Consider the following 26,795-nt stretch of genomic DNA (forward strand, 5'->3'; position numbering starts at 1 on the left):
TCTGTGGGTCTGGCGTGACGGCAGGCTCAGGCCACCTAGGCTTATTTTCCCCACGCCAATGGCTGATCATTAAGGATGCATGCACTGTATTGTCACCATTTGAGGAGGCCACAAGGATGGTGTGCCATGACAGTGCATGCATCAGTGACCCAATCCCTGTTATGTTCCTGCTGGAGCAGACCCTGCATGGCATTCTGGACAGGGCACTGGAGGCCAGGGCAGGATTAACCACTTCCCGACCGGCGCACGACGATGTATGTCGGCAGAATGGCACAAGCAGGCAAATCGGCGTACAGGTACGTCTATTTGAAATTGCCGCCCTGCCACCGAGTGCGCTCCACCGGCGGCGCACGCATGGTGAGTCCGGTCGCGGCTCCCGCGGACTCGATTGCCACGGGGATACCCGCGATTGTCTCACTGGGAGGCTGAATGGGCAGATGCGGAAGTAAACAGCATCCCCCCGTTCTGGATAGCAACAAGTGACACTGATATCTGCTCCCTGTGATTGGAGCAGAGATCAATGTTCACTAACACACAGCCACGCCCCCCACAGTTAGTAACACGCCCCTAGGACACACTTAACCCCTACACAGCCACCCCTGGTTAACCCCTTCACTGCCAGTGTCATTTACACAGGAATCAGTGCATTTGTATAGCACTGATTGCTGTATAAATGACAATGGTCCCAAAAATGTGTCAAAAATGTCCGATGTGTCGCAGTCACAATAAAAATCGCTGATCGCCGCCATTACTAGTAAATTTTTTTTATAAAAATGCCATAAAACTATCCCCTTTTTTGTAAACACTATAAATTTTGCGCAAACCAATCAATAATCGCTTATTGCGATTTTTTTTTACCAAAAATATGTAGAAGAATATGTATTGGCCTAAACTGAGGAAAAAAAATTTATTTTTTATATATTTTTGGGGGATATTTATTATAGCAAAAAGTAAAAAATAATGAGTTTTTTTCAAAATTGTCGCAGTTTTTATCGCGAAAAAACGCAGGGGTGATCAAATACCACCAAAAGAAAGCTCTGTTTGTGGGAAAAAGAGGACGTCAATTTTGTTTGGGAGCCATGCCGCACAACCGCGCAATTGTCAGTTAAATCGACGCAGTGCCGAATAGCAAAAAGTGGTCTGGTCTTAAGCCAGCAAAATGGTCCGGTCTGAAAGTGGTTAAGAGCATTGTGGGCCTGGTACTGAGGATTTTGGTGAACCAGTGTATATGGGTCAGTAGGATGTGGGGCAATGTATAGGAAACAGTAGAAGGTAGGGCAGTGTACAGGGGTCAGTAGGATGTAGGACAGTGTACAGGGGTCAGTAGGATGTAGAGCAGTGTACAGAAGTCAGTAGTATGTAGGGCACTGTACAGAGGTCAGTAGGATGTAGGGCAGTGTACAGAGGTCAGTAGGATGTAGGGCAGCGTACAGAGGTCAGTAGGATATAGGGCAGCGTACAGAGGTCAGTAGGATGTAGGGCAGCGTACAGAGGTCAGTAGGATGTAGGGCAGCGCAGAAAAGGTCAGTAAGATGTAGGGCAGCGTACAGAGGTCAGTAGGATGTAGGGCAGCGCACAGAGGTCAGTAGGATGTAGGGCAGCGTACAGAGGTCAGTAGGATGTAGGGCAGCGCACAGAGGTCAGTAGGTATGTAGGGCAGCAGGTATGTAGGGCAGTGTACAGAGGTCAGTAATATGTAGGGTAGCATACACAGGTCAGTAGGATATAGGGCAGTAAACAGAGATCAGGGCAGAGGACTAGGCATCACCAGGGCAGTGGAGAGGGATCAGCAGATCAGAGGACAGGGGGCCTATATGGCACATTACAGGGGGGTCAAAAGAACAAATTACATGGGGGTCAGCAAGCATGGAACAGTATGGGAGGGGGTCAGCATGACACAGTATGGGGGGGGGGGTGTCAGCATGGCACAGTAAAGGGGGTTAGGAGAGTGCAGGGCACAGTGCAGAGCGTGAGGAGGACAAAGTACAAGGGGATCAGCAGGGCACAGTAGGGGCAGTGTAAACCTATGGGCAATGACAATCCTTGATGAGCCCAGCTTCTCACAGTTCTTCATGAAAAAGGAGATGCCATCTTCTCACAGTACTTCTATGCTAAGCTGCAGTAACTCAGCAGACTTAGCACAGAGGTGCCTGCAAGCTAATGCATGATATGCTAGCTGAGCTCACCTCCAGACAAGCTCAGCTCCCTGAGAGCTCTCCTTCCTCTTCCCTCTTCCTGGCGGGCGCAACCACAGATGCCGGGCACATCCCTATCCCACCCACTCAAACAGCAATAGCCAGAAGGCTCTGCCCCGGGTATATTTATCCTGCAGGAGAGCGCCTGATTCTGCTGGGGAGTGAGGTAGTGGGTCGAGATTCAAATCCTGATGTGCAGACATAGGCAGTAGATCCCTGATACTGATGAACTTTGTGCAGACATGATGTGCAGATTTCGCGGAAACCAGGACAAGAGCATGGCAGAACATCTTACTAGAATCTGTGACAGCTGACAATTATGGGTCTATTCTAAGGTAGGGGCCTGGGGCTGCAGCTCCATTAGCCCTTACTTTAATCCAGCCCTGCTGGCGGCAGAACAGCAAGACGAAGAGGAGTGGGCCTTCCTCGCAAGGCCCACTTTATCCGGACGCCATAATTCCTATGTCACAGAACACATAGGAAGAGAGAAGGGAGGAGGATGAGGAGGAGGATTCTGGCACTTTCATAGGCTTTGAAGAAGAGGAAGACATGCGTCAATCTGTACGCGATGGCTTTTCAATCCCAGGACCCTTGGAAGTGGTACGTGGCTGGGAGTAGGAAGTTCCAGACGCTGTCATCCTGAGTGACCCCAAGGAGTCTGCTTCTCAAGCCTCGGCAAATTTGAGGCGCATGGGCAACCTCATGCTTCAAAGCCTGTGAAAGCACCCAAGAATACGTGGCATAAAGGAGATGGGTGATAACTGGTTGGCAACCCTCCTTGACCACCATTATAAGGGGAAGGTCTCAGAACTCATCCCGTCCCCACAGAGAGTGCAGAAGATAAAATCTCTTGAGGACAAGTTAAAGAGGAATTTATTGAACGTTTTTCCTGACTCCAGTATATTACAGTGTCATGTAAAACATATTTTTGAGTTTTCTGTTGGCCAAGAGAGGAGCGTTGGAGAAGGTGTCTGCCTAAGTGAGGCATTTTGGAATTTTTTTTAGTCCTCGTCGCCCAGGGCTGTCAGCTTCCACATCCCATCGGCAGTGTCTGCATCACATGGTGCACGGTTACCTCGTGGCCAAAACAGAGATGGAGAGTTTTCCAGCTGACGATCCACTGACTTCAATTCACTGGCTTACTGGATCATGAGAATAGACCACTGGCCAGAACTTGCCCAGTATTCTATTGAGTTGTTGGGCTGCCCTGCATCCAGCGTGCTTTCAGAATGGGCATTCAGTGCTGCAGGAGGTTTCGACACGGATCATAGAACGCATCTGTCCAGACTCCGTGAGTTCAGAGCTCACCTGCAAACCTGACCCCTACCTAGGTCTACCCCAAAACTCTCTCCCCCTTACTTCTTAGGAATAACAAAACAAACACACAACACATAAGTGGAGTCAATTTGGCTAAATCAGCTTTTTATTAAACATGAGCTTTTTCTTAAATAACACAACATAACAATACATAACTAAATCCAGATAATGATGTGAGGTCCTTGATGATGCCATATAGTCAAAACTCAGCTATCTGGTGCTACAGACACAAGTTGCGACCCCAGCCACAAAACACCATCTCTGGGCCTAACCCAGCTGTCCTTTCAGACCACCCCCCCCCCCCCCCCCAGTCTTAACGCCACTATGCATTGCACTGTTCAAACTCATACCTCAGATGAGTCCCCACCATTTTCCCCAATAACCAGATTTAGACCCCCGGAAGGGACCCCAACCGCCATAGAATCACAAATTAAAGAGAACATGACTACTGGATAAAAAGAAAGGGTGGGCGGGGGGGATGTTCATCTGATGATTTCTACTCTGCAAATGAGCCAAAACCAATCCTACTTAGCAGCTATACTCACCAGCCCCTCACAATCACCCCCTCTCCTGGACCAGTAAGGTAAGAGTAAGGGCTGGCCACACAACTTTAAACAGTTAACCCCTTACGCCCGATTCCCCTTTCACCCTGTCATGTATGCCCTCTGCTGAATACGTTCCTCCTCAGCTTCTGTCATACATGGTCCTGTGCTGAGCAGTAGTGCTCAGTAACCACGGGGTGTCACTACCTCATGATCGCAATTCACTAACTGCCTTGCATTGTTCTCAAAGAATGCAAGGTGCACTCTGATTTGAAGAGGTAGAGAGGCAGGGCAGTGAAGTCCCAATCTCCATCTCATCCAATAAGGGAATGCTTTGCATTCATTTCAGATTGTAAGCTCTATAAAGCAGGGCTCTCTGATTTCTACTGTATTGAATTTAATAACAATGCATTTGGGTGGCAAAAATATGAATGCAATCTACTCACTGGGGGGGAGAACCAAGGATAGAAAAGTACCTGGGGGTCCTAGTGGATTATGAGCTCAGCAATGGCATGCAATACCAAGCTGCTGCTAACAAAGCAAACAGAATATTGGCATGCATTAAATAGGGGATCAACTCCAGGAATAAAGCGATAATTCTCCCACTCTACAAGATTTTGGTCCGGCCTCACCTGGAGTATGCTGTCCTGTTCTGGGCACCAGTCCTCAGGAAGGATGTACTGGAAATGGAGCAAGTACAAAAAAGGGCAACAAAGCTAATAAAAGGTCTGGAGGATATTAATTATCAAGATAAGTTCAGCGCATGCAACCTATTTTCTCTGGAGAAGAGACGATTGAAAGTGTTTTGATTTCAAATTTACAAATGCCATACTGGTGACCCCACAATAGGGATAAAACTTTTTTGCGGAAGGGAGTTTAATAAGACACTTGGCCACTCGTTAAAATGAAAAAGAAAAAAAAGAGGTTTAATCTTAAACTGCGTAGAAGGTTCTTTACTGTAAGAGCAACAAGGATGTGGAATTCCCTTCCACAGGCGGTGGTTTCAGTGCAGGGGGGGGGGGGGGCATCGATAGTTGAGACTTGAGTCTTTTTTCAACCTCCCCACTATGTAACTGTGAATTGTATTGTAACTGTTCTGTCGCGTTGTAAAGCGCTGCACAAACTATTGGTGCTATATAAAACCTGCATAATAATAATTTAGAAAGATGCAAAGTTTGCTGTGAATGGCACATGACCCAGAGGACTCTCTGCTTCCATAATTGTGGCATATGCATACTAATTAAACTTTGCAATAAAATCTACATCTGGATTTCAGCTTTAAAATAACAAGCACAAATGAACCTTCAACAAAAACTGCATCCAAAAAAGTAGATCCACAGATATAGACAGGTAACATTATATACAACTCTTAACTGTAAAAAATTCCACTTGGCCATGACTAGGGATGAGCTTGGTGTTCGACTCCAATGCATGTTCGACTCGAACATCGGCTGTTCAGCGAATTCAGAACTTTGTGGACCGTTCGCGACAAATTTGTATGGCACGAACGGCCCACAATGCACTACGCCACCAAAGTGCATTGCTGGCTCATGATTGGCCAAGCATACACTGTGACCCAGCATGCTTGGCCAATCACAGCGCTGACAGCGAGGAGAGCCATAATTGGCCACAGGCAGGATGCCTGTGGCCAATTATAGCTCAGGGGGTTTAGTACACGCCCCACACTATATAAGGCCGCCAGCACGGCGGCCTTATGTAGTGTGTTCCGGCGTGCAGGGAAAGAGCAAGATAGGCAGGGACAGTGTTCTTTTCTCAGGCATCTGCAGGAGTTAGTGGGTGTTGTGTGCCTTTAGCACAGCACAGTATACACCTGTATCTACCCTTTTATGCTGGTGTTCTCTAATACAGGCATCTGCAGGAGTTAGTGGGTGGTGTGTGCATCCAGCACAACATAGTATACACCTGTATCTACCCTTTATTGCTGGTGTTCTCTAATACAGGCATCTGCAGGAGTTAAAGTGAGTGTTGTGTGCTTCCAGCACAGTATACACCTGAAAATACCCCTTATTGCTGGTGTTGTCTGTTGCATATCTTGCATATTAGCCTTTAAAATTAGCACTATTGATTTTGAACGTTCAAGTCCCATAGACTTTAATAGGGTTCTAAAGTTCGTACAAATTTTTGGTCCGCTCGAAGTTTCTGGTGCGAATCGAACCGGGGGGTGTTCGGCTCATCCCTAGCCATGACACTATATTGGTCCTTCAGTATGCTAAGTGGTCTCACTGACCACTATTGACATGCTTTTTACTGATGGTAACCTTTGCTTGAGCATTCTTTTCCCCATATGTCTAGATGTACAATGCCTAGGTTTCTGATTTTGGTTGAATTTAAATATGCGAAGAAAACGCTGCCTTGAACTAGCTAAATGGCCAAATTTAAATCCAAAAGCAAACATTCAATATATTGTAGCTTACCAATTCTTAGATGTGATGGCTGCATTTATTTTATTTTTTAGGCTCTTATTTGCACCTAGTGATCCAGCTCGTAAGTCTGTTTTTCAACAGAACAAGCTGTCCCAAGATGTAGCAGTTAGAAAGTTGAGCAAAAACCATTTACTATTGACAGGGTCAGTAATGGTCAGATTTTTTTTTGATTTTTTTTATGTCAAATCTTTATCCCAGGAATATAAACAGTTAATATAACTGCCCTAAAAAGTATTAGCTGGAGTTTGGCTTCAGTTTGTTATTGAATCTAAATCTGCTATTCCTTCTAACACTCCCCTCTCACCAGTCTGACAATGCTGCTGTCCGAAAGGTTTCTCTATTGCTCTTTCATTCAGAGTGTAGATACCCTAAAGCCCTATACACACAGGCAGAATGCCAGGCGACAACAGCCGGTTCAATAAAAACTGGCCGACATTCAGCTGTGTGTATGGCAGCTGGTCTGACACAAGCCGGCCATTTGGCCAGCTTCTGTTGGACATGTGCAATGGAAAACCAGCAGCTGACCGGCAATGGCTGAGAGCACTGATTGGAGTGTACTGTTGGGGGGACCTTCCCCCTGTCAGAACACAATAGCTCAGCGAGGGAGATCGCTGTACTAGTGTTCGATCACGGGTACAGCGACTCCGACTTTTTCTTTACCTGTTTGAACGGAAAAAAAAACTAACAGTGTGTATCAGGCTTTAGGCTGGTCCTGTGTTACTCACCAGGTGAAAACGGGGTGAAAAAGCCTAAAAAAATTAATAAATAAAATGAATGCAACCACCAAATCTAATACCTGGTAAAATATGTTCCATTTTTAGTTTTGGGTTTAATACTATAATTTGATTTAATCCCAAGAATACAATGTAGAACAAGAAATTCTACAATTACAGCAATCCTCACACCAAGGGCTGAAAAGCATCCCAACACTTACCATCCATCATAGTAGTTGATATGGAACCAAAAAAATGCCACCAGCTCCACAGCAATACATGTAACTCGGGGCACGATAATCACCAGAACACTAGCAGCCCACAAAGCCCAGTTCTGAGGATCACCAAAAGGATTCCTGTGTTAATCCACCATAGCTGATTCCCTCAGTTATGAATGTGCTTCTGCTTGTCGCTGATCTGTTCATAGAAGATGACTATATGTGCACCAATTACCTACCACCAAATGACTTTCCATAATATGCACTGGGTATTTCACAATCCTCATAACCCACTGTGATAATAATAAAAGTACAAGCTTTTTTAATTGGCTAACCCAGTGAACAGTTAATTCTGTATGACATTAGGATATACTTTGCGCAGGTTTGGGAGCAGACCGACAAAACAAATAATCAGAGATGGCAGTGGGGAAGTAAGATACAGGGAGGAAATACAGTTTGGAGTCCAAGCCAGGAGAGTATCTGGTCCAGGGGTGAACAGCAGTCAGGGCATGCTCCATACAGTCTGAGACTTCATACGGCCTTGGACTGGTTGCTTGTGTTAGTCCTTTTAAAGCCAGGATACCTGTGGGAACATCAGAAGTCCAACAGTTAAGATAGCAGCAGTTAATATGCATTAATGACACACAGTTATGCTCAGTTGGGTAAGTGTTATTTGCCATAATGTTCAGCTATGCAACCCATTTCCACATCTCATTGGTTCTTGATGAAACAATGGTCATAATTTGTGGTTTGAACGCTAGATGTTTAACCACTTGACCACTGGGCACTTAAACACCCTTAATAACCAGACCAATTTTCAGCTTTCAGTGCTCTCACAATTTGAATGACAATTACTCGGTAATGCAACACTGTACCCATCTGAAATTTTCGTCCTTTTTTTCCCACAAATAGAGCTTTCTTTTGGTGGTATTTGATCACCTCTGCGTTTTTTATTTTTTGTGCTATTAATGAAAAAATACCGAAAATTTTGTAAAAAAAAGCATTTTTCTTCATTTCTATTAAAAATTTTTGCAAATAAGTAATTTTTCTTCATAAATTTGGCCAAAAATGTATACTGCTAAATGTCTTTAGTAAAAATAACCCAAATTAGTGGATATTATTTATTCTGCGTGAAAGTTATAGGGTCTACAAGCTATGGTGCCAATCACTGAAAATGTATCAATTTGATCACAGCTGATGTACTGACAGTCTATCTCATTTCTGGAGACCCTAACAAGCCAGTAATGTACAAAAACCCCCCAAATTACCCCTTTTTGGAAAGTAGACATTCCAAGGTATTTAGTAGGTGGCACGGTTAGTTTTTTGAAGTTGTAATTTTTTCCCACAATTCTTTGCAAAATAAAGATTTTTTTTATTTTAATTTTTTTTCACACCAAATTGTCATTTTACCAGGCTATTTCTCTCACACGGCATATACATTCCACAAATGAAACCCCAAAATACATTCTGCTGCTCCTCCTGAGTACGGTGATACCACATGTGTTAGACTTTTACACAGCCTGGCCACATACACAAGTCCAACATTGAAGTAGCAACTTCAGGCGTTCTAGGAGCATAAATTACACATCTAATACCTCAACCACCTAGAAGCTTGTAGGCTTCCTCACTAGTAAAATATTTTTTTGCTATTCTTGTGGCTGGTGAGGCTGCACTGCAGAGCACTGTCGTGGCACAGGCGGCACAGGTGGGCACTGATGGACACAGGCGGCACAGGTGGGCACTGATGGACACAGGCGGCACAGGTGGGCACTGATGGGCACAGGTGGGCACTGATGGACACAGGCGCCACTGATGGACACAGGCGGCACTGATGGGGCACTGCAGTGGCACAGGTGGCACTGATGGGCGCAGGTGGCACTGATGGGCGCAGGTGGCACTGATGGGCACAGGTGGCACTGATGGGCACAGGTGGCACTGATGGGCACTATAGTGACTTTGGTGGCACTGGTGTGGCTCTGGTGGCACTGATTAGCACACAGGCGGCACTGGTGGGCACAGGCGGCACTGGTGGGCACAGGCGGCACTGGTGGGCACAGGCGGCACTGGTGGGCACAGACGGCACTGATGTGGCACTGCAGTGGCGCAGATGAGCACTGATGGGCACATATGGCACTGATGGGCACAGGTGGCACTGCTGGGCACAGGTGGCACTGCTGGGCACAGGTGGCACTGGTGTGGCACTGGTGTGGCACTGGTATGGCACTGGTATGCACTGTAGTGGCACTGGTATGCACTGGTATGCACTGGGGTGGCACTGGGGTGGCTCTGCTGGCACAGAGGTGGCACAGAGGTGGCACAGAGGTGGCACAGAGGTGGCACAGAGGTGGCACAGAGGTGGCACAGGTGATAGATGGCACTGGTCTGGCACTGGTCTGGCACTGTTCTGGCACTGTTGTGGCACTATTTGGGCACTGCTGGGCACTGCTGGGCACTCACGGTTATGTTTTAGTTTCACTGGAATGTTCTCCTCTCACGCTGCATCGGTGTGAGGAGAGGAGACTGATGACCTTAGCTTGACCCGGCAAGCCGAATTGTTTACATTTGTGATCGCTCCGTCATTGGACGGAGCGATCACGTGGTAAAGGACCGCTGCCATTGGTCCTTTACCGCGATCCGTGTTGCGCCGGGTCCCGTGAACTCGGCGAGCACGGATGTTCCGGCGTGCGCGCCCCCTGGGCCTCTCAGAGATAGCAAACCGACCTATAGCCGTTAATCGGCTATAGGCCGGTTATTAAGTGGTTAAGAGTTGTTTAAGTTGATTCTTTGACATTAGCAGTAGTCAGTAAAGACCCTACTAGTGCAGGAATGCTCTGTTTATGGTGACATTTCGGTTTTTTCCCCCTCTGGTTTTATAGGTCAAAACCCAAGACATGACTTACCCCCTTTAATTAACCCCCCCCCCATTAGTAGTAGAGGTACTAATGACGAATGTCTGTCTTTTTAATTGCAAACTTAGAGCTTTGTTAGAGACTATTCAAAAAGATTCATGCTTAAAGTGTTACTAAACCCACAACAGTAAAATCAGTCTGTATATGCAGCACAGCATGCTTGTTATACTCACTGTGGAACTTAAGGGGTTATCCTCTGCATTGTGTAAAAAGGCGGTTTTATCCTGTATGCACAGATCCTCGCCTCCTGCACTGTCTATCCTTGGAAGGCCAGCTAACACAGGCAAGGCAGTGGACCTGCACATACTTTAGTTGTGTCTTTTATGCTGGAGAGAACCGTTTCTTGTTCTCAGAGCCGGGTCCCATGATATTGACATCACACATGTGGACATGTATACAGGCTGCAGTGGAAATTTCCTCCTACCTGAACTCCCAGCACTGGAGAAACTGTGAAGTTTATCATGTAACCGTGGTATACAGATCATCCAAAAAAAAAAAAAAATAGTGGCAGTATTTTTAAGGTAAAAAGAAGATTTATATAATGTGGGCACTGTGGAGGGGCTAAGACCACACCCCACACTATATAAGGCTGCTTACACGGTGGCCGTATGTAGTGTGTTGGTGTCAAGAACTGGAGATAGATTAGGCAGGTTAGTTAGTGGATAGAGCGTGTAGTACACAGTATATAAAGTGCAGGCAGTGTACAGTATATAATACAGTACAGGCAGTGTACAGTATATATTATACTTTGGGCGGTGTACAGTATATAATACTGTGAATTCAGTGTACACTATATACAGTATATAATACAGTGTATATTAAAAAAGTGCATTCGGTGTACAGTATATATTGCAGGGTATATAGGGCAGTGTGGAAAAAAACAAACAAAAAAAAAACACCCCATCATGTCCAGAAGTTCACCAATGAGAGGCAGACACTCACAGGCCACTAAAAGAGGGCAAGCAGCCTCTGTGTCTACAGTGAAAAGTGGTGGTCCTGGACATGTGCATCCTCTGCAGGTGGTGCACCTTTGTCCTTTTTTTCTGCTGCTGGCTGTGTTATTGAGTCACAACATGTAGAAAAGTTGGTGAACCATAAAAAGAAATGCTGTCCCAGCCATACACATGCTCAGGGTCTAAATGCTAGCTTGGCCAAATTGCTAGCTCTCCAACTGTTGCCTTTTCAGCTGGTAGACTCTGACCCCTTTCGTGAATTTGTGGAATGTGCTATACCACAGTGGCAGGTTCCAAAAATAAATTTATTTTCATGTAAGGCCATTCAAGTTCTCTACAATCATGTGGAAGGCAATGTCTTGGCCTTCGTTTGACAGAGCGGTCATTTCCTTCACGGCACACTGGGTAACTCTGCTGGCAGCTGGGAAGGATGCAGGACAGGGTCCAGTGTTGGAGCTTGTTCCGCCACCATGCCTCCAAAAAGCTGGTGGCGATTCTGACACATTTGTCTGCTCCAAACTCCTCTTCTTCCTCTATGGCTTCATCTGCTGAATTGTCCTCTGAACCAGCAGTTCTCCCTAAGCGTTCAAGGGGCTACACAATTAGTCAGGCTATAAGATGCCATGCGGTGCTTCAGTTGGTCTGTCTAGGGGACAGGAGCCACACTGAGGCAGAAATTCTGTCAGCTCTGCAGGGGCAGGCTCAGAGGTGGTTGACGACATGGCACTGTGAGCCAGGAATGGTTGTATGCAACAATGCCACCAACCTTCTCTCCACCCTCCCACAGGGACGCTTGATGTTCCATGCTTGACACACATCCTGATTTTGGTGGTGCAGCCTTTATTGATGATGTACCAAGGCTTACAAGATCTTCTAGTGGCAGGCCAGAAAAGTCTGTGGTCGTTTCCGACGGTCATACAATGCCAGTGCTTGGCTAACTAACATTCAATCGGAATTCAACCTGCTCACCAACTGCCTCATTTCTGACATGCCCACCGGGATGTCACACTCAGCAGAGGGCCATCAATTAGTACCCATGCGAGTATGGCACCAGGGCAGGCTCAGGGGTGCTTGGCTTCTTTTCACCATGCCAGTGGCTACTGATTAAGGATGCACTGTTCTGTCACCATCTGAGGAGGCCACAAGGATGGCGAGCAGCGACAATGCATGCATCAGTACCACTGTCCCTCTAGTCCTCCTGCTGGAGCACACGCTTTGTGGAATCATGGACAGGGCACTTGAGGCAGAACAGCGGCGTAGAAGAGAAGGACTTCCTTTGCTCTCAAGGCCCCCTTTATGCAGATTCTATTCCTGCAGGGCCGCCAAACACACAGGAGGAAGAGGAGGAGGATTGTGTCAGTATGGATTTTGAGGATAACATCCAACAGTCTTCAAGGAATGGTTTTCAGTCCCCAGAAACCCAAGAAGTTGTACGTGGCTGGGAGGAGTTAGTTCCTGACAATGTCATCCTTAGTGACCTAGGGGATTCAGAATATCATGCCTCTTCAAACTTACACTGCATGGGCTCCCTGATTCTGCAAAGCCTGTGAAAGGACCCAAGGATTTGTGGTATCAAGGAGAAGAATCATTACTGTCTGGCAACCCTTCATGATCCACGTTACAAGGGTAAAGTTGCAAAGCTCATCCTGCCTTCACAGAGGGAGAGGAGGATAAAACATCTTCAGGATGCTTTGAAGAAAAACTGTGTGTAATGCCTTTCCAGACTCTGGGAGGTTACAATTTCCTCATCCTGGACAATGTGTTTCTGGGGCTTCGTTCGATCAGAGGAAGAGAAGGGGAGAAGGTGGCCAGCTGACCAATGCCCTTAAAAAATTCTTTAGTCCTCAGTGCCCAGGTTTAAGAAACCATCAGCAGCATCTGCATTATATGGTGCAGGAATATCTAGGGGCAAGAGCAGACTTGGAGACCTTTCCAACTGAGTATCTATTGGGTTACTGAGTCTTGAGGATGGACCAGTGGCCAGAACTTGCTCAAATTTGCAATCGAGCTACTGATCTGTCCTGCATCCAGCGGGCTTTCTGAATGAACATTCAGTGCTGCTTGAGGGTTTTTAACGGATCAAAGAGTGCGCCTGTCCACAGACTCCGTTGATAGGCTGACATTTATCAAAAAAAATCAGTCCTGCAGCTATCAAGCCCCGCATGCTGATGTAACTGATTGAATTTGCTAGGGATCTGGGATCCCTTGAAGACTGCTTATGCTGCCTATCCTATTCCTGAGTCTTGATTATGCTAGCTTCCAACAATATTTTTGGTTGAGGGCACAAACACTTAAGGCCCAATTTTTCTGCACCCATTTAACAGGGGCATGTAATTACAAGTTATTTACACATTTGTTTACAGCAGGGCCCATTCTTGCGCCCAACAAGAGTAACTGTGAGGGGTTAAAGTGTTCAGGCCCCACTTGAGATAGGCAAATGGTTTGGGCCAAGCATAAGTTTGGCATGAACATCGCCCATTCAGGTACTCGCCCAACACCCAAACTCTCTGGGCACTTAGTGGGATGTTTGCCCGCGGAGTGCAGTCAATAGGTTGCGAAGGATTCCTCGCTGAGAGCTAGATTAAAACAAAAAAAATATTGTACAAAAAAAAAAAAAAAAATGTAAAAAAATTTGGGAAAAAAAAAAAATGGTGAAGGGGGACCCTTTGGGTCCGGTATGGATTTTAACCACTTCCCCAACAGCTTATTGTAAAATGATGCCAGCAGAAACACTCCCTCCCTCCTGCAGCCCATAAGAGTACCTATCTGCAGCCCATCCCTCATAGAATATACGTTGGCCTTTTCTTTCCAAAATGAGGTAATTTTGTGGGTAATTTAATTATCCTGCTGCTCCAGGACCTTCAAATGTGTGATAGGTAGGACTGAAATTATATGTGCAATTTATGCTCCTAGAATGCCTGATGGTGCTCCCTGCATGTTGGGCCTCGCTATGTGGCCAGGCTGTGAAAAAGTCTCACATGTGGCACACTCAGGAGGAGTAGCAGAATGTATTTTGGGGTGTAATTGAAAGTATGCATATTAGTGGCTGGTGCTCAGGTGATGGGTATTAGATCTGCGCCTCCTGATTGGCTGAGAGGCGGTTGTGTTAGAAAAGCAAATATTAATTTGCTTTGCTAACACACCTGGGTGGACTGTGAGTGCAAAAATTTCAGGCCTCAGGAAAGTAAAACGGCGGGTGGGGGAGGGGGGTTTTGATCGCTGTAAAAATGTCAATGGTCCAAAAAATGTGTCAGAATTGTCCGACGTGTCCACCCTAATGGTCTCAGTCCTGATAAAAAAAGCAGATCGCCAGCATTACTAGTAAAAAAAAAAATTATAATAATAAAAATGCCATAAAACGAATCCCTACTTTGTAGACGCTATACCTTTCACGCAAACCAATTAATAAACACTTATTTGCAATTTTTTTTTTTACCAGAAGAAGAATACGTATCAGCCTAAACTGAGGGAAAAAAAAAAAATTTTTTATATATTTTTATGGGATATTATACCAAAAAAAAAGTTTTCAAAATTGACGCTCTATTTTTGTTTATAGCGCAAAAAATAAAAACGCAGAGGTTATTAAATACCACCAAAAGAAAGCTCTATTTGTGGGAAGAAAATTTGTCTGGGAGCCACATCACACAATTGTCAGTTAAAGTCACGCAGTGCCGAATCGCAAAATGTGCTCTGGTCTTTGGCCAGCAAAATGGTTTGGGGCTTAAGAAAAACGGCGTGGGGTCCCCCCCAAAAATCCATACCAGACCCTTATCCGAGCAGCCTGGCAGGCCAGGAAAAGGGGGGGATATGAGTGAGCACCCACCCTCCTGAACCAGACCAGGCTGCTTGTCCTCAACATGGGAAGGGTGCCCCCCAAAGCACCTTGTCCCCATGTTGATGGGGACAAGAGCCTCTTTCCAACAACCCTGGCCATTGGTTGTCAGGGTCTGTGGGCGGGGGGGCTTATCTCAATCTGGAAGCCCCCTTTAATGTGATGTCCATCCATCTGTAATCAAGCCCCCCCAACAGATCCAAAAAAATAAAATAAAAAAATAAGCGCTGCCTCGATGGGAGGCCTCTCGGCAACTGCCATTTCTTGGCTTTGACAGCTCTTATATAGGCAAGGGCGGGGCCATCCAGTGATTTAACCGAGTGACCCCACCCCCTTCTGACGTCTATTTTTCGGGTCCATCAGGTGGCGTGACTGAAGATGAATGGACATCGTGGGAAACTTTTCTTTTAATAAATTTAATTTTAATAAAAGGAATTGTCAAAGACGGTCTGTTGTGGTTTTTACTTTGTACCACTACCAATTCACCAAAAAAAGTGTCAATGTACCCAATACCTATTCGCATGGGGGGGGGGGGGGGCAGGATCTGGGGACCCTCTTGTTAAAGGGTGCTTCCATATTCCGAAAAAACCCTCCGTCCGCAGACCCACACAACCAATGGCCAGTGTTGTCGGGAAGAGGCTCTTGTCCCGACCAATATGGGGATAAGGTGCTTTGGGGAGGAACCCAAAGCACTCTCCTTATGTTGAGGGTAAGCGATCTAGTATGGTTCAGGGAGGGGGGGGGGGGTCACTCCTGACTTCCAGCCTGCATGCTTGTATAAGGGTCTGGTATGGATTTTGGGGGCCTGGTATAGACAGGGGGGGGGGCCCAGAAGCTAGTGATGATCACTGGAGAAGCGGTGTCTACTAGTTGAAAGTTGGTATAAACCCAAAGCCATTATAGTTTTTCTATTACTGCACTGAAGTATTAGTAGAGATGTCTGGGAAAATAACCAACAGAAACATGCAGCAGGTTTGTAATTGACAAGCTCTTTACTGACCTCATACCAGGCAGACCCTCTTATTCCGACAAATGCAAGCTGAAGTCATATGAATGGGCTGCCAACACAACGCATGTAAACAGGCGTAAGTTAAATGCACTGCACTAGACCACCGTAGTGTGAAGGGACTCTGCTTATAATACTTACTTTGCTTATAGTAATCATCTCCATAGCTCTCCTTAATATGTGCAGGAAGGTTTTTCCAAAGTCGAAGTAGATTATTTTGATGAATCTCCCAATCAGTCATTGGTGTTCTAAAAGCTCCTGGCTCTATGATAGCAACCTTTACACCAAATGCACACATTTCCCTCCTGTAAAAAAAGCAACACAAATATTATGAAATAAAAATAAAATAAAATGATTTACTATAAAAAACACACCAGTTGTATACAGGAATTACTCATTTAAAAACATGTACTATTATTTTAATACCACAAAAAAGCAAAATATAGCATGTTCATATTTCTTTGAAATCTAAAGATGTAGGGCAAAAGCTTGGCTGGGATACAGTGGTGTTCACAGTCTGGGCTACAGCATGATATTCCAAAATGATGCTAATGTTTCATGGTGGGTGAGGGAGATTGATGGTTAGAACGCATTATTATTTTTTTGCTGAAATGGGACTTCCTGCTTTGCACCAATTTTTTTTTTACCAATTGAGCCTATGAATTGGATGGAGAACTCTTATCCTTTGCCCCTACAACTACCAGAGAAGTGGTAGATGCCCATTTTATACACCTAGCTTTGCAACGTACCACCACCATGTTAGATAGACTATTTACAGTCAGAGAATCACTAGACAGAGGATATGAATGTTCAGATTTTTTTGAAGCACCTGTAATAAAGCTTATCCCCAAACCTAGATATATTCACCTGCACAACAGTCCTCTGCAACCATGGCAACATAAAGAGTGTTGAAGCTTAAAGAGTATAAAACCCATCACCTCCTGTCATGTGACTGTAGCGATTGGCTACTCAGGCCCAAGCATTGCATCATGAAGTCAGATGCTCTCCCATACAATCAACACCAGCTGTTCAACCATCGAAACTACAAATTAATTCTGTGCAAATTGGGCATAGTCTAATGGTCTAAGGCTATATTCTCTGCAGATTAAATGTTCATTAAATACAAAAAACAAAACTTCAATTGGGAAAATACTGCATTATAGCCACTAGATGGAGCTGATGAGCATGCCTATGTCATATGATACTCAGTGCCATCTAGTGGCAGTGTTTTCCCCAATTTCAATGGTTTTTATTGATAACAGTTTTGATGATACATACATACATACATACATACATACATACCTGATTATTTTTATTTATGCATGAAGGATCGTGGAAGAGTGCTGTGAAGGGGAGTATAACTAGACCAGGGGCGAGCTTTACATAGACTTGCACTTTGCCCTGAAATTAGAAAATAAAGTGACAGTCTCTCTAAATGCCTTCTGACCTTGTCAGTTTAGCAAGTTACCATATTCTCACAGATATGGTCTCAAAAAAGTATTATTGTTGCATAAAGTGACATTAAAATAAAAATGATATTAGCACTGTGAGGTGGTTGAACATTTTGGGGAAAACAGGGATGCCCGAGGATACTTATATCTCTGGAGCCGGCGGGACGAAACATGTGCGGGGAAGGCCAATGGCAGAGGATGTTGTACACCTGCTGTTGATCCCTGGTGTGGTGTATTTTTCCTGTGTTACTCAAACTTTTGTGCTGGCTTTAGATAACTAGTGAAGGACCATGGAGGTGGTGAGTAAGTGGTATCCTGAGTGGTGGCCCAATGGGATAATTTCTGCACTGTTGATCTCGTATCATTTGGAGATCATTACTGTTTGGTAAGGGGCCTGGCACAATTGTTGCTAGTGTCTTGTTTTCAGTTTACACCATGTCTTATTTCCACAAGTGTTTACTGCAATACAACACCTTTGTGATACAAGCTATAGAATAGATCTTCATGGTAACTCACCTTAAGCTGTCTGCAAAAGCTTCCACGCCATACTTTGAAGGACAATATCCCCCACCAATAATAGCCAACCTCCCCAGAGCACTAGATGTATATACAATGCGGCCCCGTGCCTTCCTAACAAGATGCAGCAGATTCACAGTGAGATCGATTGTGCCAAGCAGATTTACATTCAGGCTCCTGGAGAAGTCTTCTTTTGTTTGCCATTCATTGGGTCCCAAACCAACACCATAGCCAGCATTGTTAACTAATCCCCAAAGTCCTGTAAGGTAAGAAACAAAGTAATATCAGTACTGAATAAAGAAAAACTGCTTTATTAACCTTTAAGTCTTGGTTCACACTTGTGTGATGCGGGAACCAGTGCGATTCCTTTGCAGGATCCCGCATCGCATCTGACTCACCCATGTGATCTGATTCCAGTGCGGATAAAAAAAAAAAAAAAAAAAAAAAAAAAAAAAAAAAGGTCCTGCAACAAACTGTGTGGCTGAATTTGCATTGCACAGACATCGCATCTGATGTGCACAGCAATGTGGTGTGAATCACATGCAATGTCTGGGATCGCACAAGTGTGAACACTGCCTAAAACAGGTTTAAAATCTATAGCACACGATACAGCACTTTTCAAAACAATATAGTCCATAAATCTTTATTGCTGATTATACTTCCATAAAAAGAAGACAACTTGTTTTGGAGGGGCGAAAAAATCCTCCTTATTTAAAAAAAAACTCCTGAAGGCAATTTTGCACTTTTTAGCATCCAATCTAAGCTGAAAATTCAGCCATATGAGGGTAAAACACATGTGGTGGCTGCAATGCTTTATATTTATCCCCCCCAGTCACATATGACAGAAAGTATCCACGCCAAACCCAACCTATTCAAGTGAATAGGAAAAGTTTTGCCTTTAGTTCTACTTTAAGCCTGGAGCTTTAAGGACAGATACTGATCAAACCCAGCATATAGAACAAGTGAATTAGCACTTTGTCTCTCCCTCTGGCACTTTTTCCAGTGAATCAAAACAGAACTCCAGCCAAAAAAATAAATAAAAATTAATAGCTCATTAAAAGAAACAAAACCGACTGTCTGCAATGTTCATCTTTAATCCAGAGATTTATCCCACGGCACTTTTTTTCTGCTACAAAATGCCTGATGGCAAATATCATTTAGCCTACTATCTCTGAGCCAAGGTCATCCTGGACTCCCTCCTGCTTGTGATTGGACAGCAAAAGGAAAAGCAGAAGGCCGCTGAGCTCATCCCTTTGTCACTCTGCTTTCTCCTCCTACCAGAATGCTCCTCTTCAGCACATGAAATTAGCCTTTTGTGCTGCTTCATCCTCTTGCTCTCCAGTCTTACTGTACAAAGACTGCAAGAATGCAGAAGTGTTGGGAAGTAGTTGCTCAAAAGTTAAAGCATAATAATTATTATTATATTTGTTATATTATGGGAGGGGATAAACTTTAAAGATTAGAGAAACACAGAAATATAGGTGAAAGGCTGCTTTAATCCATTGTATATTTTGCCTCCACTTAAAGGGGTTGTAAAGGTTCAGATAAAAAAAAAAAAAAAAGAAAAAAAAAAAAAGAAGAAAGAAGTCATACTTACCTTTGCTGTGCAGTTGGTTATGCACAGAGTGGTCCTGGTCCTCCTCTTCTGGGGTCCCTTTGCGGCACACCTTGCTCCTCCTCTTCTAGTGTCCCACCAGAGTAGTGCTCTCCGAGGGGACTACTGTTTGGGCACGCTCCTGTAGACACATGTGCAGCCATTGGTGCCAACAGGACTCAGCTCTGCCCCCTGGTGCCCACATCATTGGATTTGATTGACAGCAGCGGGAGCCAATGGCTGCACGGCTATAAATATATCCAATCAGAACACGAGACACTGGCTGGAGCCGGTGTGCTTGTTTCTGTCATGGGAATTATGGGGCTCAGGTAAGTATAAGGGGGGCTGCTGCAGCACAGGAGGTTTTTCACCTTAATGCAATAAGTAGAAAAACCTTGAGGGTTTACAACCCCTGTCAGGCTCGTACACGCTATAAGAAAAATAGGGCGAACGGTTTCACCCCCAGGAACTTTTGTACGATTTTCGTAGTGTGTATACAACTTGCAAAAGCCGATTCCGACTTTTCATATGAAAATTCCCGAAGGGACAAACTCCAAAATGTCTCATACGGGAACAGAACAAACAATTTTCGTTTAACCAATTACCCACTGGGCACTCAAACCCCCTTCCTAAACCGACCAATTTTCAGCTTTCGGTGCTCTCACATTTTGAATGCAACACTGTACCTATATTACATTTTTGTCCTATTTTTCCCACACAAATGGAGCTTTCGTATGGTGGTATTTAATAACCTTTGTTTTTTTTTGTTTTTTTGCGCTATAAAAGAAAAAAAAGACTAAACACTGTAAAAAAATAAAAATTATATATATATTTGGTAAAAATAACCAAAATCAGTGTATATTATTTGGTCTTTGTGAAAGTTATAGAGTCCACAAGCTATGGTGCCAATCTCTGAATATTGATCACACCTGATGTACTGACGGCCCATTTCATTTCTCGAGACCCCAACAAGCCAGGAAAGTACAAATACCCCCCAAATTACCCCTTTTTGGTAGTAGACATTCCAAGGTATTTAGTAAGAGGCATGGTGAGTTTTTTTGAAGTTGTAATTTTTTCCTCACGATTCTCAGGTTATTTCTCACACACAGCATATGCATAGCACAAATTACACCGCAAAACACATTCTCCTACTCCTGAATATGGGGATATGACATGTGTGAGACTTTTACACAGCGTGGCCACATACAGAGGCCCCAACATGCAGGGAGCACCATCAGGCATTCTTGGAGCATAAATTACACATATCATTTTTTGACTACCTCTTAGCCCCTGTACACACGGTCAGAGATTTCCACAACCAAATCCGTAGGATTTTGCCAGTCGGATTTTGTCCGTCGGATCTTATCCGAAACTGTTGCATACACACGGTCGGACTAAGTTGTCGAAAAATCCGGTCTTTCAGAACGTGATGACGTAATTTCGTTATGATGGGACTACGTTCAGGCTAGTAGCCAATAGCTTTGATGTAGGAATTTGATCTGAGCATGCGTGGCACTTGGTCCGATCAAAATTCTCTACACATGAACGGAGTATGTCCGATCGAACCAGTTGGTCGGGAAATATTTCCAACATGCTGGAAAATTGGGTCCGACGGAATCAGTCCGATGCATACCACACAGTCGGATAATCCGACAACACGGTCCGATAGGACACATTCCGACGGATTCTCCGACCGTGTGTACAAGGGCTTACACTTTTGAAGGCCCTGGAGCACCAGGACAATGGAAACGCCCTAAACATGACCCCATTTTGGAAAGAAAACAATCCAATGTAAAATCTATGAGGCATAATGAGTCTTTTGAACATGTAATTTTTTTGTGTAAAGAAAATGAGTATGGCCGAGTATGCTGAGCATGGATGGCTGAATGAGTATTCTGAGTATGGATGGATGGATGAGTATGCCGAGTATGGATTGAGGAGTATTATGAGCATGGATGCATAGATGGATGAGTATTGCTGAGTATGTATGGATGAGTATGCCGAGTATGAATGGCTGAGCATGGATGGATAGATGGGTGGGTGAGGATGGATGGATGAGTGCTGGACATCAGCGCTGTGGCCACTACAGATCCAGTCCACAGCACTGCTGCCACCAGTCTCTCCCCTCTCACACTGTACCGCTCAGTACAGAGAAGGGAGAGAGGAACCGGACGTGACGCCGGTTGGTTTACAAGTGATAGCTCCGTCATTTGACAGAGCAATCACGTGGTAAACGTCCGCTATCAGCGGCCATTTACCGTGATCCGTTATGTATCGGGTCCTCTGGACCCGGCAGTCACGTATATTCCCAGGTGCACATCAGTGTACGTCCTCCCAGAGTTAGAGCCACGCTGTAGCCGTCATTCGACTATGGTGCAGTCAGCAAGCGGTTATTGTGTACCATTTTCGTACAAGAAAATCAGAGACAAGAAAGACTCTGCATGATCAGAAACAAACAAAAACAAAAAAGCCTTTGCTGTATGAGGATTTTTGTATGAAATTGACATTCGGTTCCTTTGCTGTGAAACGAGGAAAATTGGACGATCGATTGCCCGATTTTCTTATAGTATGTACCCAGCATTACTCAATAGTATATGTATGGTCCTTCTTGCCAAAGAACACATTCCTGTTTTCTTATTTATCTATAGTTTGCTTAAAGCCAATTAAATCCAATACATAACATGTTCAGTTGCTTCTATTTCTCTCTGGACCATGATGTAGATGTAAATTAGAACTATAGGCAAAACTCCCCCCCCCCCCCATTTTGGATAGAGCGTGGGAGTCAGAATTTTTTTTTTTGGTGTCCCATTGCAGAGATTTCCCTTCACTTCCCAGTGAAAAAAAAGCCCTGGTTATGGGACAGGAACACGTTAAAAGCAGTTCAGGCAACTCCTTCCCTTCCAGCACTGAATGTATTTTATGGCAAGGAGTGCTGGGGTGTGCTGAAAAGTCTATTGATGCTGGCTGCTGGCTGATCTATTGTTGCTGGGTATGTCTGTTGTTGCTGGTGGGCGGGGGTCTTATGTTGCTGGGGGGTAAATTGTTGCTGGGAGGGATCTACTGTTGAGGGAGAGGTTATTGTTGCTGGCTGTTGTAGGGTCTATTAATGCTGGCTGCTGAGAGATCTGTTGTTGCGTCTGGGTTGGCATTTTGTTGCTTAGAAACAAGAGGACATTTTTATGATAAGGGTAATGTTCCTCTCTACTGTGCTGGTAAGTGGGGTGAACGCTATAGGACCCTATTTATAAGACATTTTCTACAATAACAATAATAATAATCAGCAACCCAGATGTAGAAAAAAAACATTACCTTCATTTCCAACGATGGCTGATGCCCATTCGGCAGCAGAGCTCACACTTTTGCTGTCAGTGATATCTAGAATTCTTGTTTGTAGTATACTGGAAGTTTCTGTCTTCAGTTTTTCAGCTCCAGCCTCTGTTAAGCAAGCCGCCAGAACCTTCATTCCACGTTTGTCCAACTGTTTAGCCAGCAAGTTTCCAAATCCAGAATCACATCCAGTAATAAATACATATTTATTTGTGAGATTCGACAGTATCTGACTCTGCCTGTACCATCTGTACAGAAGAATCAAACCCAACACCACCAGCAGAGGGAGCCACATGATGCAAGCTTGTTCTGCAATAAAATGTGATATTATTGTTGAAATAACTTTCAATTATTCTTAAATTTCATCAGCACTGTAACCGTGACCAATATGGACAACGGATTTTACTGGACTGACATGTTTCATTTGTTTACTTAATGATTTCATCATTAGAGTTGTGAGAGAAGCTAAAACCTCCTTCCTGGTGGTTTTCCCAATCTGCAATCTTCAAGTCATCAAGCAATAAAAAATAAATGTATATATATATATATACACACTGTAATTGTGTTGTTCACCCCTCCCCCTATACATTGTAAAGCGCTGCATAAACTGTTGGTGCTATATAAATTGTGTATAATAATTATATATAATTTATTAGTAAACAACAGTGTGACCCACTATCTATTAATGCAGTATATGTGTGTTATCATGCCCCAATACATATTTACACCATAAACCACTCTCCCATGAGCTCGAGACTCGGTTCACACTGGGGCAACTTGTCAGGTGACTTAGCTGCCTGACAAGTTGCACTCCATTCTGTACAATGGAACCGTTCTAATAGGGGCGACACAAGAAAAAAGGTTCCTGTACTACTTTTGGGGCGACTTCAGACGACTTGCCTTGACTTCTATATAGAAGTAATTTTGCGAGCCGCCGCTGAAGTCGGATGCAGGTCGCCTGAGGCAGTCGCGCTGCCTCAGTGTGAACCGACCCTTAGTGTAGCACAATGTGTTTGCATCATGTGTTGTCCAAAAAAAGTGCCTAGAATAGTAGTTTCTGCCTATGGAGTAAATTACAAAAGGTGTCATGAAACAGCAATCAATCCAGCATTATTGTAAAATGATAAAAAACATGTATGAGTGATTGCTGCTACTTCGAAGAGAGTGATTTGTTCCAATTTTTTAATGACCAGTTGCCACTCCTAGCGAGTAATTGCTAGCAATTATAGTAACAAGAAACCCTGATAGGGCGTGCGCTATGTAGCTGTAGTTATTACAATTTTCTTATTCATTTTATTAAATCAGGTTAGTATTAGGTGGTTCTAGTTGCACCATGGAAGTCCAGACACATCATAGGGTGCCAGTGTAATGAACTGACTCTGCCAATAGGGTATGTTGACTGTATAGCAAGTGATATTTATAAAAACAATTCACTACATAAATGGTGCACAGTGACAATTTTTTTTAAATGAGAAGAAAAATGGCTCCTGGACCCTGTTTACCTAAAGCCCAACTCCAGGTTTGGATTAAAGAAGAATTCCAGGCATGGTATATTTTTATATTGGCCCAGCCTGGCCTGATGTAACTATGTATTTACCATCCCTGTTCAACATCCCTGGAAGCTAGAATTCACTGAAGTAGACTATGGGGTCGATTTACTAAAGGCAAATCCACTTTGCACTACAACTAATTGGAAGTGCAGTCACTGCAAATCTGAGGGGGAAGATCTGAAATGAGGGGAAGCTCTGCTGATTTTATCATCCAATCATGTACAAGCAAAAATGCTGGTTTTTATTTTCAATGCATGCCCCCCTCGGATCTACAGCGACTGCACTTCCATGTGCACTTGCAGTGCAAAGTGGATTTTCCTTCAGTAAATAAACCCCATTGCTACTTCACTGATCTCAGGTTAATGCATTAGAAAACAGGAGGTTGCCTGTTCAGCACGGGCACCATTCAGAGAACACATTTCCTGATCCAATGCAAAGCGTTCTCTGATTGGATGAGGAAGAGAGTGGTGTATGAAGTCCACAACACTGCCAGAGTACAGCACTGTATACATTATGTAGCTGATGGGCTAATAATGGAAGCAAAAACACATGTATTAGTGAAGGAAAAATGTATTTGACCATCTTAGTCCAGCTTGAAATGAGATGCATTGTTGTCTATGGGACATTGCACACAGCTGAGTAAAGACCATTAATACAGAATTGAATAGAGAGCAGTAAAACAAAAATAGAAAATTTCTTAATTGATTGCAGTAGTTTACTTGCGTTTACTCATTTTGGCCCCTTGCAAACGGGCGTCATAAGTATAAATGGGAATATCACAATACTGGCAAAGAAGAAGAATTTTACTCGCCTATACTCAACATTACTTGAGTATAGGTTGTACAGTTTTTTTTTTTTGGATTAAAATAACAAACATGTTATACTTATATGCTCTGTGCAATGAGCAGCCCCAATCCTCTTCTTCTGGGGTCCCCTACCGGCATGCTCCATGCTCCCAAGTCCCGTTGCTGTGACCATTGACACAGACAGCAGCACTCAGCCCCGACCCCTGGCTCCCATGTCACTGGATTTAATTGACTGCAGCAGGAGCCAATGGCTCCTGCTACTATCAATCTGTCCATGTGGGAAGACAGCGGCTGGCATGCACACCACTGGATTGGATCGGGCTCTGGTAAGAAAAAGGGGGGGGGGGCCTGGGGGCAGCTGCAACACAGAAAGTTTTTCACCTTAATGCATAGAATGCATTATAGTATAAAAACTTAAGATTTTACGACTTTAATTTAACTTTTATTTTTAATTTTTTTATTATTGGCTTCGTAGCAACCTTTTTTCTTATTCCTCAGTGAGTAATCCAATAAATGTGCAAGCACAAACAAGCAGAGTTCCAACTGCACATCACCTCCAGGTATACCTCCAGGTATAGCACTACTTCCCTGAACTTCCAGGAAAGAGTGTGTGTGCCCTGAGTATCCCGCATGCACTGTTCAACACAGGGAGGCGGGAGAAGCAGGGCAGTGGCTTACTTCAGGGCTGTGTGTTTGAGTGGACACACACAACTCAGCTCTAGTGCTGGCCGGGAGCATGCACACAAAGGTTGCTCTATAGATCTCTGCAAGGGAAAGAAGCCACCACAAACCCCAAAAGTGCTAAAAGAGACCAAAAAAATAAAAAAAGTATCTGTCACAGCAATAGAAGTATCTATTACAGTAGTGACATTTGTTTTAGAATTTCAATTTGTATTAGAATTTAGATTAAAACAAAGGCTTTAACATCGCCTTAACTAAACCATGCACCTGTGCTCAAAATATCCATCTGTGCAAAAGAAACAACTTTTTTTCCTAACCTCTCCTCCTGATAAGGATGAGCCCTTGTTGCTCCATAGTTTGTCATTAGGAATCTGGCCCCAGGCAACCAACAGACAAACCAGCGGGGACTTGCCTTATTTTATAAATGAGAACATCTATTTTACTGATCAGGACATTACATGGCTCACTATTGTGTGTCATTCCTGCAAATTGCAACAAACCATCAAGAACAAAATGTCTTTATCCCATAAATGACGTGATTTCAGAAGAGCTACCGAATTTTATTAGAACATGTCTGACTTCTTGCTCAATAATTAAACACACAAAAATGATATATGTAAATATACAGTATATAGTTAATAGAAAGTGAAAATCATACCTGTTCACCTGTAGAGGTGTATATAGTAATATCAGGATACCTCAGTCTCACTGGCAACGTGGCACCTTCAGCAGGAGACTTGG

General features: G+C 44.0%; 1 protein-coding gene across 1 annotated transcript; it reads right to left on the minus strand.

Moving 5' to 3' along the window:
- Positions 1-3,591: 3,591 nt before the first annotated feature.
- Positions 3,592-26,795, minus strand: LOC143983623 (retinol dehydrogenase 7-like). Its single transcript, XM_077483545.1, has 5 exons — positions 26,713-26,795; positions 23,000-23,326; positions 18,097-18,355; positions 16,271-16,434; positions 3,592-8,012 (listed from the first exon to the last, which is right to left on the minus strand). The coding sequence occupies exons 2-5, from the start codon at positions 23,310-23,312 to the stop codon at positions 7,792-7,794; spliced, it is 957 nt and encodes a 318-aa protein (XP_077339671.1). The 5' UTR covers positions 23,313-23,326; positions 26,713-26,795; the 3' UTR covers positions 3,592-7,791.

Source organism: Lithobates pipiens, unplaced genomic scaffold (genome assembly GCF_037356315.1).
Source record: "Lithobates pipiens isolate NorthernLeopardFrog02 unplaced genomic scaffold, aLitPip1_a1.2 Scaffold_16, whole genome shotgun sequence".
Classification (NCBI taxonomy): Eukaryota; Metazoa; Chordata; class Amphibia; order Anura; family Ranidae; genus Lithobates; species Lithobates pipiens.

What these genes read in the sequence shown, in the direction of transcription:
- LOC143983623 (XM_077483545.1), bottom strand. Translation starts at nt 23,312, where the DNA reads ATGTGGCTCCCTCTGCTGGTGGTGTTGGGTTTGATTCTTCTGTACAGA. An exon ending in GCTTTTGCAGACAGCTTAAG is followed by an intron (nt 16,435 to 18,096) that starts GTGAGTTACCAT and finishes CTTTTTTTACAG; the next exon opens with GAGGGAAATGTGTGCATTTG. An exon ending in AGATGATTACTATAAGCAAA is followed by an intron (nt 8,013 to 16,270) that starts GTAAGTATTATA and finishes ATGTTCCCACAG; the next exon opens with GTATCCTGGCTTTAAAAGGA.